The sequence below is a fragment of the Pituophis catenifer genome, unplaced genomic scaffold (genome assembly GCF_029215685.1).
Source record: "Pituophis catenifer annectens isolate HBS135680 unplaced genomic scaffold, rPitCat1.0.hap2 SCAF_3, whole genome shotgun sequence".
Classification (NCBI taxonomy): Eukaryota; Metazoa; Chordata; class Lepidosauria; order Squamata; family Colubridae; genus Pituophis; species Pituophis catenifer.
The window spans coordinates 206,172,569-206,194,370 of NW_027256883.1; the positions used below are offsets into that span (position 1 = coordinate 206,172,569).

Consider the following 21,802-nt stretch of genomic DNA (forward strand, 5'->3'; position numbering starts at 1 on the left):
TTTCTGGAAAATTTGGAAACCATTCGTGGACTATGCGCTGGGAAAATTGGATGCTTCAGTACCTGTACCCCGAGAACGTGGATTTTGGCGATCATGAGGATATATCCGAAGAACCAAATCTTCCTTTCTTATGTATAGCACAGGGTGAAATATTGTATATGTTGTTTGTAATGTTAGTAATTTAAAATATAAAATGAATAAAAAAATAATAAAAAAAACAACTTTCTTATATTTTAAAGCATGTGTACGGGTAGTCCTTATTTTACGACCATAATTAAGACTGGAATTTTCAGTTGCTAAGCAGTGCGGTCATTAAGAAAACCATTACATGATTTTATGACCATTTTTTAAAAAAATCGTGGCTGTTAAGCGAATCACATAATTGTTAAGGGAATCACATGGCTGTTAACTGAATCCGGCTTTCCTCAAAAGCTTCACTTGTCAAAAGCCAGCTGGGAAGATTGCAAATCACAATCACAACACCTGGGGACACTGTGACCATCGCACATGCTAGTTGCCAAGCCTCCAAATTTTGACCTGGTGGCTGCTGGGATGCTGTGATGGTCATAGGTGCGAGGAACAGTTATAAGTCAGTTTTCAGGGCCATCATAACTTTGAACCACTGTTAAACAAATGATCATAAGTCGGTCATCTCTATTCAGCTGCACACAAGCCCATGATGTATTAGACAAGCTTGCAATTATATTATTCTACTGCCTTTCCCCAAGATTGTTAATCAGTAGCTAAACTATTTGGGGTATTCAATCTACGTTTCCCATCCCCAAATAATTCATTCGTCTTTCATTTAAAATGAAGCACTTTTGAATGTCTTCCCTATTTCCCATTAAGCTAGAAAGAAGTTTCCCATACGTTATTTATAGCAGTGGCATCTGTATGGGGGACGTCTGTCAGGAAAATATCCATTTCCTTCTTCACTGCACTAATCACAGGAACTCAAGAGGGATGACATATGTTGTTTTATTTTTATGGCGAGGCTAATTAAATGTGATATACATCCAGCAAGAACCCGAAGCATGTCGTGGGATTTCCGAAGGAAAGGTTATTAAATGAACAGTCTGCTTATCAGCTCTCCTTTAATTAAGCTTTAATGAGTGATTCATTTCTTCTCAAATTCCGAAGTGCGTGGGCCAGGGATAGCAATAGCAATAAGACTTATATACCGCTTCACAGTGCTTTACAGCCCTCTCTAAGCAGTTTACAGAGTCAGCCTATGGCCCCCAACAATCTGGGTCCTCATTTTACCCACCTCGGAAGGATGGAAGGCTGAGTCAACCTCGAGCCTGGTGAGATTTGAACTGCCAAATTGCTGGCAGCTGGTGATCAGCAGAAGTAGCCTGCAGTACCGCACTCTAACCACTGAGCCACTGCGGCTCATGGATATAACTTATGGAGTGCAATGCTGTTACATACATCATCATCAGCCCTTGGATGAACTAATGTGCATTCATGCTGGATGCAGGATTCTCCAAATGGCCATCATCTTGTCCATGATGAAAAGAGCATCTGAATATCGACCTGCCCCATTAGACTGGAACAAATGTCTCAAAACTAAGCTTCTGTACAGCTTTATGTACACTAAAATGCAAAAAAGCTGACCGCAGGAACATACTGGTCCAACTTACTAATGTAATTTCATTATCCTCAAGAACAGATTTGCCACGTATATATTTGGAGCTTTTAACTACACAGTTAAAAGTCCTTAACTTACGATGATAATTGGGACTGGATAAAAAGAAGAGCCTTGGTGGCCCAGCAGACTAAAGTGCTGTTAAGTAACACCAGCTGCCTGCAATTACTGCAAGTTCAAATCTCACCAGGTTCAAGGTTGACTCAGCCTTCCATCCTTCCGAGGTAGGTAAAATGAGGACCCGGACTGTGGGGGCAATAAGCTGATTTTGTATAAAAAAGAACACCTCTTGGGGGGGGGGGGCGAAAGCCCTACTAAGCAGGTATATACAAAAGTATGAAGGCTATTGCTTAACGCATTGTAAGCCGCCCTGAATCTCCGGAGAAGGGTGGCATATAAATCGAACCAATAAATACAATAATAAATAAAAAATTCGTTGTCAAGCAGTGCAGTTAAGTGGGGCATCATGGGATCACACCCAAGTTTTTACAATCATTTTTGCCTCGTTGTTAAGCAAGACATTACATGTTTGTGGCTTGTGACCTTCCCTGTGGGTTCCCTGTTAACGTTGTTTTTCAGAAGACGGATGGGACTATCGCAAATCGCAATCTCTTAGCTGAGGGTTGCTGTGATGGTTGTAAGTGCAAGGACCAGTCATAAATAACCTTTTTCACAACTGTTGTAATCTGAACAGTCGTTAAATGAATGTCCCCAAGTCAAGGACTATACTTCCAAATTGCCCCTTACTGTACCTCCTGTGCTAAAATAAGTATTTTTCTGTATGGAAAATCCATCCCTTCCACTTTAGTATGTTAACTATTAACAATATTTGACTAACTTTTTTTAAAAATTCAAGTCAAAATCCTCAATTAAATGCTATAAACTCTGCTAGGAAAGTATCAATCTGAAAATAAACTATAGAGAACCAGCCTCATTCTAAAGCAGAGGTCTCCAAACTTGGCAACTTTAAGAAATTGTGGACTTCAGCTCCCAGAATTCTCCAGCCAGCATGGCTGGCTAAGGAATTCTGGGAGGTGTAGTCCACAAGTCTTAAAGTTGCTATGTTTGGAGACTCCTGTTCTAAAGCAATCGTCAATATTATACGATCTGAAGCAAAACCATATTATTACAAGGACGAACAGTATGATTTTATCCAACAGAGTAAAAAAAAAAAAGGTGGTGGGGGAATGACTTCAGATAAACTGAGAAAAATGTCTACAAGATTCTCAGTAATCCAGGTCATGTTATTCCAAAGGTATTTTTTCAAAAGGCAACTGGACTGAAGAAGAACAGAACTGAAGATGCTTCTTGGATGAGAAGCAAAATGTCTTCAAGGAAAAACAAAATCCAGTTTGCCTTTTGAAAAATCATGTTTGGGATAAGCTTAGAAAGACAACAACTTCATAGCCCATCAGAGTTAAAGATACTTGTCAGAAAAATTGGAATTTCTCACCTGATCCTTAAGCTCTCTCCATAAGGCAGGATAGAAAAAGCCACACAAAGGGTTCGTTTTGCGCAAATTAACACTATCCTGAAAAGAAAGGGAAAGAATATTGTGAATTATAATAGCACTTTCATTCCTAATGAGCTGGATCAATAGCCCTTTTAACTCGGATTTTTATTAAATAGCTTTCTGTGAGCAATTACAAGCCCAGGTTTTTATTTTTTAAAAAATGCAGCTATTTCATGCTTTCCCTAATGCAAGATTTAGAAAAATAAGTTCTCTAGTTTCCAACAGAAGTCATCTGTAACCATCTCTGCTGAATATCCTTCAGCGAGGAAGACTTATACAATATTGGTGAAACATTATGTGGCACGCTGGAGTCTCTAAATTGCATTCTCCAATTATAAGATAATCTTTATTGTCATTTTTTACTGTGGGCACACTGGCACACATTAGAAATGGAATTCTGTTGCCTGCTCTCAAAAGTGTACACATACATAACACACATATAGATATGTATATATATATACATATGTATATTAAGAATTGCCCTAAAAATGCGAGTTCCAGGTATAGTTATAGAAGAGGCGATAGACATCACGATCTCCGGAACGTTTAAAAGTTTAAAATTTTTTATTTTAAAACTTGTGCTAAGCTTTCGTCGGCCCCTACCGACTTTGTCAGAGTATAAAATCCCCATTGACTACACCCTACACCCTAACACTGTGATGGCGAACCTATGCCACGCGTGCCACAGCTGGCATGCAGAGCCTGCTCTGCGGGCACGCTCGCCATCATCCAGCTCACGTCCACTGCGCATGCACGCTCGCCTCCCGCAGGCCAGCTGATTTTCGGGATGCTCAGGGGGCGGGGCGCATGTGGGAGACACGCATGCATGTGCAGGGGGTCGCACACACTTGCGTGGGGTCGGGGGGGACTGCGGGAGGGTGTGGTGCGTGCATTCCAAAAGTTTGGAAATTGACCCATTTCCAGCCTCTGGAGGGCCTCCGGAGCCCAGGGGAAGCTGTTTTTGCCCTCCCGGAGGCTTGAGCAAAGCCTCCGGACCCTGGGGAGGGTGAAAACGCCCCCCTTCCGCTGTGGTGCAGGTTGCTAAAATTTTTGAATCCCACTCCTTGTGCGCATGCACGGGGGGGGCGTGTGCGCGTGCACGGGGGGGTGCTGGGGGCACATTGCATTATGGGTACTGGCACGCATGCACGCTGTCGCACATGCACTTTTGGCACCCAAAGAGAAAAAGGAAAGCCATCACTGCCCTAACATATAAATACATATAAATATTAATCCCTGTCCATCTTGAATACATAGTGGAAAGAGGAATTGCCAGAGTTCCCAAGGTTGATACTGTATGGAACAAAACTGTGGCTGAATCTGGGTGTTCTGCTTTGGATACCACGAAGCCCCCTCCCAGAAGGTAACAAAGAAAACAGGTTGTGAAGAGGATGTGTAGTGTCCCAGACAATCCTGCGGACTCTCGACAAGCATGACTTATACAGTATGTTAAGTCTTGGATAGAAGGGAGTGATCTGCCAATAATCTTTTCTGCCATCCTCATCACTTTCCTCACAATTACAGAAGTTACTAGGAGACTGGAGTGTAGATACCTCATTCACTCCACCGGAAGAGAATCGGGAAAGTGAGACAATTTGCCCTTCCCAGAAAAAGTTATCAAGGAAGGAAAAATAAAACATGGGGAAATAGCCACTGTTTCTCCATTTTTTCAATTTTAGCTTAATCCGGAAATTCTTGGAGTTAGGGAGAGAGCTTAGTCTTTGGTTAAGACATTGTTGTTCCAAAAAGACTATACAATCTGTGACCTTCAACTTAATTTCAAATGTTTTCTGAAAGGAAATGATGAGGCTTCTGGTAAGACAATTGGGTCCAACTGAGAGCCAAGTTGGTCTAATGGTTAAGGCACAGGCTAGAAAGCAGGAGACCATGAGTTCTAGTCCCACTTTAGGCATGAAAGCTGGGTAGGTGATTTTGAGCCAATCACCAGGAGACTGTGAATTCTAGTCCCGCTTTAGACATGAAAGCTGGGTAGGTGATTTTGAGCCAATCACCAGGAGACTGTGAATTCTAGTCCCGCCTTAGGCATGAAAGCTGGGTAGGTGATTTTGAGCCAATCACCAGGAGACTGTGAATTCTAGTCCCGCCTTAGGCATGAAAGCTGGGTAGGTGATTTTGAGCCAATCACCAGGAGACTGAGAGTTCTAGTCCTGCCTAAGGCACGAAAGATGGCTGGGTGCCTTTGGTCCATTCACACTCTCTCAGCACAACCCACCTCACAGGATTGTTGTTGTTGAGAAAACAGGAGGAAGAAGGTGAATATATATTCACCACCTTGAGTTATTTGTGTAAATAATAAAGGCGGGAAATAAACTAACCTAACCGTATCGTACTGTACCGTACCATAATAAAATAAAATAAAATAAACTTAAAATAAAATAAACTTAAAATAAAATAAAATAAAAATAAAATAAAATAAACCTAACATAAACTAATCTTAAAATAAAATAAAATAAACCTAAAATAAACTAATCTTAAAATAAAATAAAATAAAATAAAATAAAATAAAATAAAATAAACTTAAAATAAAATAAAATAAACCTAAAACAAAACAAAACAAAATAATCTTAAAATAAAATAAAAATAAAATCTCTGCCATGGTCAGAGAAAGCCAGTAGGGTGCACCTAAGGGACCCAGCCGAACCGCCATCCCACTCTTTCAGCCATTTTGTTCCCCCAATGATCTGTGAACCAAAACTTGCATCTATTTGCCCAGAGATTTACTTCAGTTAAAGCAAAGGTCACCTGCTGTTCCGCGTGTCGTATTGCCTCATATTCTTGATGAAATGTACTTTCTTCAAGCCTTTGTGTCTCGGAGATCCAGATACATGCTTCGTTCTACATTTCAAGAAAAGAAAGGGAAAAAAAAAAAAAGAAATACGCAAATAGCTGCGATTAAAAAAAACACTTCAAGGATAACGAAAGGGCTGCAGATGTCGTAGTTGGATCGAGCATGCATGCTTAGGTTTGGTTTTTATTTTTATTTATTTTTTTGGCTTGAATGAGGGTGGCAGGGGAAAAGAAGGACTTGCAAAGCATGCAATGGAAGGTTAATGCTGCTTTTGACAAGTACCTGCGCGCACTGGCATATCCCACTATGTCTTCTAAAAACTCTAGAGAGCAGCGCTGGGAGATAAGACGCCTTCTGCAAAAATGCACAACAGCACGAAGAGCGAATCGTATTAGTTCATGGCCTCCAAGAACTGCAAACCATCAATCTAAGCTAGGGGTGTCAAACTCAAGGTCTACCAGCTTGATTCGGCCCGGGGGGGGGTGCTTAGATCTGGCCCGCGCGGCTGCCCTGGAAACAGCGGAGCAGCCCGCGGTGCCTCTGCCAGCAAAAATGGAGCTTGGGGAGGGGGGCACATGCGGCCTTCCTGAGCTCCATTTTCACTGGCAAAGGGTTGCAGGAGGCCGGGAGCCTTGTTTTCGCTGGCAGAGTGCTCGGGCCACCACAGGTGCCCTGACCCGAGTGATGTTGAGATGGCCACACCCACCCTGGCCATGCCCCCCCCCCGAGGTCAAACACAACCCTGATGTGGCCAATGAAATCGAATTTGACACCCCTGATCTAAGCGCATTCCCATACAGGTAGTCTTCGACTTACAGCCTCTCGTTTAGGGACCGTTCGAAGCTACAACGGCACTGAAAAAAGCTGACTCATGACCATTTTTCACACTTGATGACCGATGCGGCATCCTTGGGATCACATGATCAAAACTGAAACGCTTGGCAACTGGCCTGTATGCTGGCTGGAGTGTCACACGATCACCTTTTGGCGACCTTCTGACAAGCAAAGTTAACGGGGAAGCCAAATTCACTTAACAACCTTGTTACTAACTTAACAACTGCAGTGATTCACTTAGCAACTCTGGCAGGAACGGTCGTAAAACGGGACCAAAGTCACTTAGCAAATTGTCTTGCTTAGCGAAGGAAATTTGGGGTTCAGTTTTGGTTGTAAGTCGAGGACTACCTGTATGGTCATTTTCCCACAAGTAATCTAGAACTCTGGCCTTTCAGAGAAAGTTCTCACACCGTTATGGCCACCAGATGGACTTTTTTTGGACCACAGCCTATGAAGACCCCTGCAACAAACTCTAAACATCAGAGGTAGCAACCCTGGGCCTTGCAAAGTACAGTATTGTGGTACATATTTTTGGGAGCAGACTGATCACAGAGTTCTCCTCTTGGGAACAGACAGTGAATTCAACATACTCAAGAGCGTACCTTATTAAAAAAAAAAAACACTGAGTCATCTTTTGATGAATTTTCCCACGTTTCTCTTTTAAAATAGCATAATAGGACACACAGCATGAAAACCACCGATTGAGAACAGTCTGTTAAGAACAAAACTTATTATTCCGTTTCCGTTTCTGAGCGGCCTTCAACTCTTTAGGAAAACTCTTCAGGGTTTTTTTCCTCCCTTCCTGGGAGGATTTTACATAAATATCAGGCCAGTATTTTTAATCATTAGTAGCCGCAGCATTTCTTTGCCCTAGCTTTTCATGTGGAAACAACAGTGTTCAAAAGTCATGCTTCAGTGGTTATTTGTACTTGCCAGAAGAGAAGAAAGGAAATTATTTATAAACTATTGATGATTTTTTTAAAAAGAAAAGTTGTTGCTAGGAAGGCCAGGCGTAAGTCAGAGACGAAGGATTTCCTATCAGTTCACCATAAATGACTATCAGTCGAAGTACAATTGTTCTGAAATGTAAATAAAACTATGTCCTTGCCTTATCAATAATGTTGGCAAACAAAATTGTTATCATTCCTGGCCCAGCATTGATTTTCTCTAAAAAAAATATATTGATCTTTAAAAAAAAAATAAAAAAGAATCACTGACCTGACAGTTTGCTTTAAAATTGGTTTAAGAATATATCAGAGCACATCAACAGTAATTATCCCCGTTTCTGGTTAATAATAATAATAATAATGATCACTTTTTTAGAATAGAATAGAATTTTTTATTGGCCAAGTGTGATTGGACACACAAGGAATTTGTCTTAGTGCATATGCTCTCAGTGTACATAAAAGAAAAGGTTTTGTTTTGCTAATAGAATATGATGCGGAGGCAACGGGCTGGATAAGTTAATTACAATTCACTAGATTACATTGTCTTGCTGTCTTTGTATACTTTTTGAACAAATGGAATTTTTAAAAAAATGTTTATCTAGGGGCAGGGGCAGGAGTGAAATGCTCCCGGATCGGACCGGATCGCCCGGTCCGGTAGCGATCTTGGTCGGCGGTTCGGTGATCCGGTAGCGATGGTGGAGCAAACTGGTAAGGAAGGTAAGTAGATTTCACTGGGCAGGGGTATCAAACTCAAGTCCCGGGGCCCAGATCTGGCCCGTGGGATGCTTAGATCTGGCCCACAGGGCCGCTCTGGAAACAGTGAAGGACTGGTCCGGGGTGCCTCTGCCAGTGAAAATGGAGCTCGGGAGGACCGCTGGCAGGGGGTTGCAGGAGGCTGTCGCAGCTGAAAACGGAGCTCGGGAGCCCATTTTCACTGGAAGAGCGCTAGTAATGTCAAGGTGGCCCCCCCCACCCCCTCCAAGGTCAAACACAACCCTGATGCGGCCCTCAATGAAATTGAGTTTGACACCCCTGTTCTAGGGGCTAAGGCAAGGGACTGTGAGTTCAAGCCATCAAAGCCAGCTATGGACCAGTCATTCTCTCTCAGCCCAACTCACCTCACAGGGTTACTGTTGTACAGAAAATAGGAGGAGCGAGTGTTTATATTTGCCACCTTATTTGTAAAAATAATAAGGAATAAATAATCAGGAAATTGATCAACCAACCAACCTTCTAGAAGTGATAGATTAAATTCAAGGAATTTAATATGGAGCAAACTATGAAGACCAATACATTTTTGTACCTCAGGGTTGAAATGTGGAGTCCTTGGTGCTCTCTGAGCTTGCTTGTTTTCTTGCTGACGTTTTATTACCTGAACTAAGTAACATCATTAGTTATTACTGTAGCACTGATGATGTTACTTAGGTAATGAAACATCTGCAAGAAAACAAGCAAGCTCAGAGAGCACCAAGGACCATGGCTGAAATCCAGCAGGTTCTGAAGAACCGGTAGCGGAAATTTTGAGCAGTTCGGAGAACCGGCAAATACCACCTCTGGCTGGCCCCAGTGGGGTGGGAATGGAGATTTTGCAATATCCTTCCCCTGCCACACCCACTAAGCCACACCCACCAAGCCATGCCCACAGAACTGGTAGTAAAAAAAATTGAATTTCACCACTGCCAAGGACCCCTCAAACTATGAAGACAAATGATTTTGTAGTAGAATTTCTCAGATAAAATTATTATTCTATCCTGTCTCCTCAGGTAATGTCTAATGGGATTATCTCCTCAGCCCTCAAGATGTGGGACATATCAAGGATGTCCCTCTCTTCTCTAATATTTAATTTGGTATGTTTAATAAGACAATTGGATGATACACAAGGCAGGTGGGGAATAGAAACTGAATAAAAGTTGCTGTTAAATACAAATGATATTGGGAATAAGAAATACCAGTAGGCAAACTATTGGCAAACTTTTGAAATACCGGAAGCATCATCATATACTTCCTATAATAATAATTATTATTATTTGGAGATAATTTATACTGATTATATCATAGCCTTTTAAAAATCTTAATGAAAGATCTTTTACTTAAATATGTAGAAATGATATATCATTATGTATTATTCCGTTTGCTAACAAGGTAATGTGTTACGACACCTTTGGGCAGTACTGAATAAGAAATTAAAATTAACTGAAAAATGGAAAAATGGATGCTTGGTTCTGATTACTGAAGGCAATTTATATAAGAAAGAGGTTACAGTATTATTTTTGCTATAATAGAAAAGTGGAAAATTGTTACAGTCCCTCCATGAGGGAGATGGACTGCTTAAAATGTGATTAATACTTTAAATAAACATTGCATGATAATAAATTCCATTTTAAAATATTTGTTTTCTCTTTAGAGGAAGTCCTTGACTTACGACGATTCATTTAATGATCTTTTGAAGTTACAATGGCACTGACCGTTTTTCACACCTATGACCATTGCAGCATCCCCATGGTCATATAATCAAAATTTGGATGCTTGACAGGTGGTTCATACTTATGACGGTTGCAGTGTCCCGGAAAAATGTGATTCCCTTTTGTGACCTTCTGACAAGCAAAGTCAATGGGGAAGCCAGATTCATTTTACAACCATTTTACTAACTTAAGAACTGTACAGTGATTCACTTAGCGACTGTGGCAAGAAAGTCCATAAAATGGGGCAAAACTCACTTAAAACTGCCTCATTTAGCAACAGAAAGTTTGGGTTCAATTGTGGTTGTAAGTCAAGGACTACCTGTACCACGATTCTCTGTGTTGTAAAATTAAGACACACCAGGTCCGAAAACCAGGTATGCTAACTGGCCTGCACATGCAGGCATACAGAAATATGATATATTATTAAAACAATGACAAGTCCCATCTAGTCTTTATAAGAATACTCTTTGGAAGGCAGGGGTAGGGGGGAAAAAAGAACTGGCAGAAAGAGAGATATATATTAATTAAATCCTAGGTAATGGTACCAATAAATCATGGTTATGGTTGAACACTTCTGGCAATTGAAACATTAAAAAAAAATTGGGATTATATGTCAAGGCATGGAAAACCGTATCAGTAAAGGAAGATTTCATTCATCAAATTTAATGGCATATTGTGCATTCAGTTATAAATGTCCACCTTCATGAAAAATAATTCTTTAGCAGCAGAGGAATGCTGGCCAACAGCTCCTATAATCAAAGAAGAGCTTCAGACATTTTTAAAAATAAGATTTATAATCTAAGCACAAACCCTTGGTGATATTGCTGGGATTATTAACAGGAACTGTAACAAACGAATGCTGTTTGTTAGCCTTAACTTTATTAAAGCTAAAGAGTGATGGGAAAAAAATCCTATCGGTTATGGAGCTAAAGTGTTAAAGCTCACAGAGAAAATGTAAGATCCAAGGCTAAAAACTGTCATTCTTTTTTATTTATTTATTGTGGTGGGGTAGAAATCTAAGAAATAGAAATAAAAAGACTTGGCTGGCTCACGTTTTTAAGAAAATCGTGGTCATACATTGTATTTTGCCACTTAAAATATTTGTATATTTTACCACTGAAAAAAATGGGACATTCCTGATGCCACTGAAAGACTGCAGCAGACAGTGCAATCTCTGGAGAATTGGTCTGAAAGTTGCATGAAATCCACAGGCAGCCCACAGATGACCCAGCCTCTGAATCTACCACAGCAGCGTTTTTCAATTTAAGACAACTTTAAGATGGACTTCAACTCCCAGAATTCCCCAGCCAGGGGACGCTGAAATTCACACATCTTAACGTTAGAACAGAGTTAGAGATCTTCTTCACCATTTCAGACAAGTAGCTGTCCATTCTCTTCTTAAAAACCTCAGTGATGGAGCACACAAAAGACTTCTGGAGGAGGCAAGCTATTCCACTAGTGCATTGTTCTCACTGTTAAAAAGAATTCTCATATTTCTAGGCTGCTTCTCTCCGCGATTAGTTTCCATCCATGGTTTCTTGTCTTGCCTTCTGGTGCTTTGGAAAATAGGTTGACCCCCTCATCTTTGTGGCAGTCCCTCAAATATTGGAACGCTGCTGCTTTTCAAACTGTTTTTCAGTTTGAAAAACACTGCAAGGCCCTTGATTACCATCTCATGAAGGGCACCATTTCTCTGCTATACTGTATTTCCATTGCATGCCTCCAAATACAAGAGTGTTCTGTCCCCGTCTCACACACGCACCCCCACAGACAGGCAACAGTTAAAGTACTCAGCCGACAACACTTTATCTGGTATCAGAATTGGCAGCAACTCGGTGGCTGGCTGCCAGGTATTCTTTACTCACGAGGGGGGAGTTTCTCCCTTCATCCGGGAACAAAGCCAATACACAATAATCAACAAAGTCCAGTAAATACAAAGAAGGTGGTCCGATATCTGTTTTTTGCTTGTCACAGAGCTGAACCGGCCACTACACCCTCTTTTATACCCTGTGGGGTGTGGTCCAATGACTCAGCCTAATCCCTGGCACGCCTCTTCTTCTGTTGCACGCGCTTATCTCTGCGACGCTGCCGAGGATCCAGCCAAGACTCATCTTCCTCATTACTGTACACCTGTGGCTGTATGGACGTGCTTGGCCCCGGCCCTATCGCTTGACCTTCGGCGGACACCGAAGGCATTTCCAGAGAGGAGGGTCCTGGAGAGGGAGGCCTTGCCAACTCCTCTCCTTCACTCTCGGAGTCCTCTCCTGCCGATAACACAGTCTCAGGTAACAGAACCACAACAAAGAGGCTAGCCGGAATGGGACTGTTCGTCTTGTACCCTTGGCCGTCCCTCCTTCTCTGTCAGCGTTCCTCCCTCAGGTGATTCTCCGCTAACTATTCTCCTTGGCTGACACACCCCTGATTCACTCTGGGCAACGGGCCACAGCCTCTCCATCCCACACACTTCAGTCTGGCCCATACACAGAAGGAGGTTTCATCCTGGGTTTTTTGACACCCAAGACAGTTAGCCCCCAACAAATCGGCTAGAGGGGGGTGGAAGGAAGGAATTATTTAGAGGACGAGAAAGGACAATTAATAGAAATTCAGCGAAAGGAGAGAGCCTAGATCAGGGGTGTCAAACTTGATTTCAATGAGGGCCATATCCGGGTTGTGTTTGACCTTGGGGGAGCAGGATGGGCGTGGTCAGGGTGGGCATGGCCACCTCAATGTCACTCGTGTCAAGGGCGCCTGTGGTAGCCCAAGCGCTCTGCCAGCGAAAACAGGCTCCCGAACTCCATTTTTGGCTGCAACAGCCTCCTGCAACCCTCTGCCAGCAAAAATGGAGGTTGGGGGTGGGGGGGCACATACAGTCCTCCCAAGCTCTGTTTTCACTGGCAGAGGCATTGCGGGCCAGTCCTTTGCTGTTTTCAGGGTGGCCCTGTGGACCAGATCTAAAGCACCCCACAGGCCAGATCCGGCCCCCAGGCCTTGAGTTTGACACCCCTGGCCTAGATAAATTTGGAAAGCACAACAGCTTTTGATTCAAAAGGCAAACTCCACCTCTTTGCTGATGGCTTGATCTGATATTTAGTCAGAAAGATCTGGGAGAAAAAATAACTAGGACTGGGTTCATCCTGTCATTCCAACTGTTTACCCAGAGGACCAAAAATGGCTGAGGCTGAAGCAGCCAAGGTCATGGGAATCTTCTGGCTAAATTGCTGGAGGTCACAGTGACCACACAATCACAGAAGACTAGAGGAGGTTTTAAGCTGGAACACGTTGTACTTTCTCAAGGACATCATCCCTGCACCGTCATCCTTCTGCAGCTTATTTTGGAGGCAATCTCTTAATCTCTCTGATAGGAGCAAAATCAGATGTCAACAACTCACAATTGGTTTTGGTTCTGAGTCCTTGGAGCAATCTTGCTACTGTTTTAATAAGTCTATCCTTCTTCCCCAAAGTCAGGGGTGTCCAACCTTGACAAATTTAAGACCTATGGAATGGGGAATTCTGGGAGCTGAAATCCACAAGCATGGCTGGCTGGGGAATTCTGGGAGCTGAAGTCCACAAAGTCTTAAATTTGCTAAAAGTTGGATGATATTTTATCTTTCAATGCCCAATGTTTTAATGTTTTTAATGCTTTAACTGAAAGAGAGAAAGACATAATTATGTTCTCTTGTACAGTACAGGTAATCCTCGACTTACAAGAAATCATTTCGCGACCGTTCAAAGTTACAATGTCACTGAAAAAAGTGACTTATGACCATTTTTCACACTTTTATGACCATTGCAGCATCCTCGTGGTCATGTGACCAAGATCTGGATGTTTGGCAACTGGTTCATATTAATGACGGTTGCAGTGTCCCCAGCCCTTTGGTGACCTTCTGACAAGCAAAGTCAATGGGGAACCCAGATTCATTTAACAACTGGGTAATTAACTCAACAACTGCAATGATTCACTTAACAACAGCGGCAAGAAAAGTAATAAAATGTGACTTAAAAGTAATAAAAAGACATGAAAAGTCATTAAAAAAGCCCACTTAACAAATGTTTCACTTAGCAACAGAAATTTTGGGCTGTTATGGTTGTAAGTCGAGGACTACCTGTATTTAAAGTTCAGTTTACCCCTGAAATTTATTTGCACCCATTCCAGCAGTCACTCATAGCAGAGAAACCTTGACAGCATGTACTTTTACTGGAGGTTTTGGATGACGGATAGTCACCATCAACAATATTCTAATGGATAGCAATAGCACTTAGACTTACATACCACTTCACAGTATTATTAAAGCCCTCTCTAAACGGTTTACAGAGTCAGCATATTGCCCCCAACAATTTGGGTCCTCATTTTACCCACCTCGGAAGGATGGAAGGCTGAGTCAACCTTGAGCCTGGTGAGATTCGAACTGCCAAATTGCAGGCGGCTGGCAGTCAGCAGAAATAGGCTGCAGTACTGCACTGTAACCACTGCGCCATCGCAGCTCTTCTGGATCCTGCTGCCCGGAACATAGGGTTGGATTAGATTGGGAACCCCAACTCCTGGGCTGTGGCCCACAACCGAGCTGCAGCCTGTTCGGAACTGGGCATGTGAGTGGCTGGCCGGCGCATGTGTACACACAGCTCAAATTGCAAGAGTGGCAGGCTGGTTCCGCTCCCCCCCTCCCCCACTGGGCTGCCAAGCTGTAAATGTGGACTAGATGACCTCTAAAATCCCTAGCAGTCCTATAATTCAGTGATTCCAGTAGGCCAGGCCAGAATGTACCTGTGAAAACATCTTCAGAGAAGCAATTCTTAGCCCACAGTTAAATATTCTTCAAAGAGGTACCAATAACTGGAAAGTCACGTGGTGGATCAATCAAGGGGATCAGCTATCTGGGATGACCTGTTTTTCCCCACTTCTTACTGTAAAAAGCTCGGCCCAAGAAGGCAACATGTGGCAAAGTTTACCATACACAGGTTCAAGCCTAGTGGTGGGATTCAAATAATTTAACAACCGGTTCTCTCCCCTAATGACTGGCTGGGTGGGCGTGGCCATGTTGGGCATGGCCTGGGGGGGTGACAGGCAGCACTCAGCCTCCTGCACACCTCTGGGAGCAAAAATGGGCTGTGGGCGCCCCCCCCCGCATCCTATTTTGGGCCTAGTAGGCCTCCCTGCAGCCTCCTGGGAGCAAAAATGGGCCGCAGGGGGACTCCTGGAAGGGGCGGGGCCAGCCAGCAATTTAACTACCGGTTCGCCAAAACTGGCTGACAGCCATCACTGTTCAAGCCTCACTGCAATACATCTTTGAAGAAAAAGGCAAAACCAGTATTATATGAACCGGATGGGTCCTGTCAGCCTCCCCCATCTCTAAAGATTTTTTTAATCCATGCTTTTGAGCTGCTAACATGCACAGCTGAAAACGGTCTGCAGATCTACTCTCCAAAAACTTCCTTGATAGCTGAGTCACTTAAACCGTGTCAGCACCTAATTAAACAGAAGTTATTTTTACTCTAGGATTTGCCTCCTAAGAAATCATTGGCAGATTTCCCCTTGTATTCTCCATCATAGGACTGCAGGGCCCAGAGTGGCTCAAGATGAATGCATTTGGGACAAGATTCAAAGTCCTGCCAAGAAAAATGAGATGCAGCCCTCTGAAATGCATTTGAGGAAAGCTTAGTGGAGCTTCCTGGGTGGATTGTTCTTTAGGCTGCTGATTATGGGAGAAGAAATTGAGAGCCAATTGGTCTAGTCTAGTGGCATCAGGCTAGAAACAGGGAGATTGTGAGTTCTAGTCCCACTTTAGGCATGAAAGTCAGCTGGATGACTTTGAGCCAATCACCAGGAGACAGAGAGTTCTAGTATTGCCTTAGGCACGAAAGCTGGCTGGCTTACTTTGAGCCAATCACCAGGAGACAGTGAGTTCTAGTCCTGCCTTAGGCATGAAAGCTGGCTGGCTTAGGTTTTTTTTTTTTTTTTTTTGATTTATATGCCGCCCTTCTCCGGAGACTCAGGGCGGCTTACAATGCGTTAAGCAATAGCCTTCATCCTTTTGTATATTTATACAAAGTCAGCTTATTGCCCCCACATACTGGGTCCTCATTTAACCTACCTTAGAAAGGATGGAAGGCTGAGTCAACCTTGAGCCTTGGCAAGATTCGAACCTGCAGAAATTGCAGGCAGCTGTGTTAATAACAGGGTGCATTAAACCACTGTACTACCAAGGCTCCTCCCTCTACTTTGAGCCAATTACCAGGAGACAGTGAGTTCTAGACCTGTTTTAGACATGAAAGATGGTTGGATGACTTTGGACCAGTACCTCCTTCCCTCTCTCAGCCCTACTCACCTCACAGGGCTGTTGTTGTGGGAAAAAAACGGAGGAGGAAAGAATATTAGAGATGTTCACCGCCTTGAGTTTGTTTATAAAAATAATAAAGGCCGGATATAAATATAAATACATGCATAAATAAAATTAAACATGCCTGAGGATATCACATTGCAGCTCCCATCAAGAGAAATGGCGCCCAACCATAGCAAGCAAAGAGCAGGGCTGATTGTGCCAGCAAGACAGGAATTATGAGTCTTTGGAACTGCCTCCCTTCATCTCCACCTGGAGAAATTTCACCTCAGAAAACTAGATCTCTGTGTGATGTTTTATTAAGACAGCTTAGTATCTCTTCTTCCTCACCAAGCGTGCAGCTTGGATGCTGCAGGCACAAAGATCAAATGATAGAAACTCGGGCGAACGCCCGTGCTTTTCTCACATTTTTTGATGTTTTCTAACCATTTTTTTTTTGTAGCCTTCAGCTGCCTGGACTGACTTTGTAAATCCTGCCCATTTCCTCGGTGCAGAAATTAATTAAAAACTGGCTACACCGCAGAGTGAAATGGCCGTCACTTTTTCCACACCTTTTGTCAGACTTACTTTTTGAGAGAACAAAGAAGAATCAAAAGATGTAGCACCTAAGAGAAGCTCTTTTCAAGGAATTGGGGAGAGGAAGAGAAGAAATACAAGAGAAAAACTAAAGAAGAAAAAAAAAAGAAAAATCTCCTTTTAAACCGAGACACGGTAGCGGTTCATAGGAATTCACAGGAAACCAAGCTCATGCGTTTTATTTTGAAGCTTCTGTGCTCGAAATCTTTTTAAAAAGAGTTTCGGGATGAAAATTGTGTTGGTGGAGACACACACAGCCTCTGATCATCATGTACTGTATACCTGGTCAAACAAGGACTCTCAGATTTCATTCCTTCTTTTATTTAAATCAATCCCTCCTCCCTGAACACACTGGCAGCATTCAAACCACCCACAACATGCAGCCTTGTTAGATACTACGCAAAACAATTCAAAGACCAGCCTGAATAAGTGAACTGTAGTGCTGAATATGAACACCCTGGGGTTTTTTTCCACGGGCAAGATGCAAATCTTATTTTTGTTACTTTCACCAATACTGCCTTTTTATGCCTGGGATATATTGGCAAGGTAAATTCTGTGGTGATAATTAGGACTCTATTGCAGACTTGAACACCAATTTAAAAAATAAGGGGAAGAAACAGAACACCTATGGGAACAATTAATCAGTGGAACAGCTTGCCCAAAATGCAATACTTGCACAGCCCCCATGCATGTTCCCCCACGGGCACGCTGCCCCCTGCACATGCACCCCCCACATGCATCCCCCCACATCCCCGGCACACACCCTGCCCCCATGCCCCCACCCCCTGCGCATCCCCGGCAAAGACCCGAAGACCAGCTGGCCAGCAGGAGGTGCGCACGCATGCGCAGCAGAGCTGAACTGGAGCAATGGCTCGTGTGCCATCAGAGAGGGCACTGCGTGCCACCTCTGGAACGTGTGCCATAGGTTCGCCGTCACAGGTATAGGGTCCCCTGCTTGAGCATGGGGTTGGATTAGACGACCTCCAAAGTCCCTTCCAAACTCTTGTTATTCTATATTCTGAGACTTGTCTTAATGGAGTTGTGAATACTTCATCTCACATCCAAAGTAATTCATCCCTCTTTCTAATATAGTTTTGCCCATCAGGGTAACCTTTAGATAGTCAGAGGAGATTGGAAGCTATTCCTGAAGTTTCTACAGTATCTACAACACCGTAAAACTGATGCACCCCAAGCTGATGAAGCCTGATCTAAAAGAGTTAAGGATAGTAGGCACTGACTGAACTTGCTGTTTAAAAAAACAACCCTGAATAATGTATATTCTAAAGAATAAAGTAAGGAGTAAAGTAAGCATCAGAATAATCTGAAGCCCCTGAAAGATCGAAGTGTTTGTAATGCTCAACATGGCAAAAGAGAGAAATTATTAAATATGAGAGCTGTCTGTACATTAAATACCAATCAAGTGTCCTTTGGTTGAGATGGACAGCGAATGAATGAATGAATGAATGATGGTTTGGATAAAATGCTTTGGATTTAACAAAACAGAACACCACTCTGTTGCTTGCAAAAGGTGTAATCTTTTTCCCAGATTCTTCTGTGAGCCAAGATGGTTGCTTTAAGGGTCACATTATGAGTTGGCTCATCAAAGCAGCTGCATCTCCCCCTACCCCCCTTTTCAGGCTTCCACAATTGCACGAAAAAGATCAGGGAGTTTAATGATTATCAGAGAGGTGCTGTCCTCACCCAAGATCCTAATCACTATTTCCAAACCATATTCAAAGTGTATGTAAATATAGAGGGAGTAATCAAATAGCCTATATACTGAAGAATGTTTAATGTTAATAACACTTAAATGAAAGAGAGTGAAATATGGTGTAAGTCCTGCCGCACCCAATTTTTCACCTCACTTCCTTGTTCAGAACAGCTCGGAGGCATGTTACACCACCATTCAAAAGAGAAATAAAAGTTTGCAAGCCAGCCATTGAGGAACTGGCAGCTAAATCAACTTATTTATTTCATAACCAAGGAACCATTAGAGAAAAGATTATTTATCAAATCTGGCAGGGGTGTGGAGGGGAAAAATGGTTCCTTGGCATTGCAGAATTTAAGATCTAGAATTTTATAAAATTTATGATAGGCATATTTTAAATCAGTTTTTTTTCAATTTCAGCAACTTGAAGATGTGTGGACATCAACTCCCAGAATTCCTCGTGCTGGCTGGAAAATTCTGAGTGTTGAAGTCCACACATCTTCAAGTTATTGAGGTTGAGAAGCATTGCTTTAAACCAGGAGTGTCAAACTCGATTTCATTGAGGGCCGCATCAGAGCTGTGTCTGACCTCAGGGGCCAGGGGGCGTGTGGACCAGGGTGGGTGTGGCCAGCTCAACATCACTCGTTGAGGCTCCGTTTTCGGCTGTGATGGCCTCCTGCAGCCCTCTGCCAGCAAAAACGGAGCCCGGTCCGAGCTCCGTTTTCGCTGGCAGACACACCACAGGCTGGTCCTTCACTGTTTCCAGGGAGGCCCCATGGGCCAGATCCGGCTCGTGGGCCTTGAGTTTGACATCCCTACTTTAAACCATCACCTCCTTGCAAACGTCCATCCTTTATTACTGCACCAAAAAATCTTGAAAACACTGTAAAATCCAGGCTATTTCTAAAACCTTTCCCTAATAGAAATAATTGCATTTAAGGAATCACATTCCAGATAAGCACAGTTGATATGCTGGTTAGGAGACAAGATTCCTGCCTTGGGTCTGTAAAATCCCTCCTACTGACATGAAGATACAAAATGTGCTTCCCACAGCTGCTGTATTGTTCAGATATACCACCTAATCCTAAAACACACAGGATAGGCTGAGTTAAGGCACAAAATGTGGTAGACACAGGGTGGATTTGATTTAAATCGAGTTGATTTAAATCACGATTTAAATCATGATTTAAATCACTAGTAAAATGGCTTGATTTAAATCAACTCAATTTAAATCATAATTTTTAAAGAGCAACTGTCATCTCTGCTACTCCTTTGACCCACTGTTGACTCACCCATAGTCCCAGTGTTGCAGAATATACAGCCTCATGCTACATAACTAAGCTCCATTTCATGCTGAATAAACTAAATTATTTATGTATCTTAAATAGAAAACTATTTTACAATAGATTTTTACCCCAAAAGTTTTTTATTAAAATAAATTCGATAAAAATAAAAAAAAATCCGATTTAAATAAAAAAAATCCGATTTAAATTTAAAAAATCTGATTTTTTGATTTTTTTTAAAAAAAATCATTGATTTTTATCCACCTTGGGTAGACACAATTGGCAATGCGTTATTTATAAGAAGAAACACGGGCCCCCAAATCACTAAGATTCCCTGTGCTCCAAACACTGCAGAAAAAGCATTTTCTGCTGATATATTCTTGTTTAAATTTGCTGATGGTTGGATCCATATGTCCTAGTATATTTTGTGCCAAGATTCCAAGTTGGAATATATTTTGATGTCTAATTCCATTAGGCCCCCACGTAGAGCTGAACACAGCTTTCCTCTATCAAATATTAAAAAGAAATCCTTCAAGAATACAGCCATACTTGATATTTTCAAATTAAGGAATCTTAAAGGTGCTAAAGCCAGAGGTTAAAGCAGTGGTGAAATCCAATTTTTTTTTACTACCGGTTCTGTGGATGTGGCTTGGTGGGCATGGCAGGGGAAGGATGCTGCAAAATCTCCATTTTCACCCCACTCCTGGGGCCAGCCAGAGGTGGTATTTGCCAGTTCTCCGAACTACTCAAAATTTCCGCTACTGGTTCGTCAGAACCTGCTGGATTTCACCCCTGGGTTAAAGCAACTACACAACATGGAAAATTCCTTCTCTGCAGCAACCCAAATATACGGTAATTTATTCTACTGATGGGATCCTGGGATTACTCAGTAGAAATCCGATGGCTGCTTTATGCCCCTTGGCACAAAAACCAGCAGAGTGTTATATGCTTGTCATTTTTTGTGTTTCAAAACATGTACGGTGCATGAAATAGTTTAGGCCGGCCCGAACTGCTCATATGCAAAGCAGTCAAAGGTTATTCTCATTTCACAGAATTCTCTCACAATATTGCAATCCCGACTTGTTAAATATGTGTGAAGCAAATATCTCTGTTTTAGCATTTAGAAGAGATGCCAGTCCTAGCTACAATCTGCCCACTTGCTAATCCTTCTGTCCTCCAGGGGAAAATGCAGGAGACAATCATTTTATAGGAAGATAAAAGTGCCTTCTATCTCAAGGAACAGAAATATGACCTTCTTTTTCAGCTTGCTGTTATGATTGGTTGTTTCAATTTCTCAGAGCAAAGATAACAATCCCTTTTAATATATGCTGTTGTTTAGAGGACTGATTTTTTCCCAACACTTTAGGAAGTGTGTCTCCAAATTATGGCTTTATTGCACCTTTCTATAATTAGGCACTTCTATTAAAAATGTCAACATGTCTTTTAGATTCTCAAAAGGCAGAAGCGTTAGAAATCTATCTTCGCCTCTTATTTAATAAACAGAGTAAATTTCATAGGAGCCCTACAAGGGATTAATTCTTACTTCTGCAGAGATGAGACTTTAATGTGCTTTTTTCTCATTTGATGTCGAAGGAAGATATTTGTTGATGCTCTTCTCTCCCAGAGGGTCTCATGTGCAAATGATACTTTCTTCTGAGTTATTTTGCATCCTGCATTTTCCCTGCCA

The 21,802-nt window shown here is 42.3% G+C and overlaps 1 protein-coding gene across 1 annotated transcript in view; it reads right to left on the reverse strand.

Moving 5' to 3' along the window:
• Positions 1–21,802, reverse strand: part of CABLES2 (Cdk5 and Abl enzyme substrate 2) — a 57,780-nt gene that overhangs the window by 21,788 nt on the left and 14,190 nt on the right. The window contains exons 2-4 of the mRNA XM_070940116.1: positions 6,253–6,324; positions 5,925–6,017; positions 3,102–3,179 (exon numbers count right to left, since the gene is read on the reverse strand). Coding sequence (XP_070796217.1) covers positions 3,102–3,179; positions 5,925–6,017; positions 6,253–6,324 — 243 coding nt within the window. The remainder of the gene's footprint in view (positions 1–3,101; positions 3,180–5,924; positions 6,018–6,252; positions 6,325–21,802) is intronic.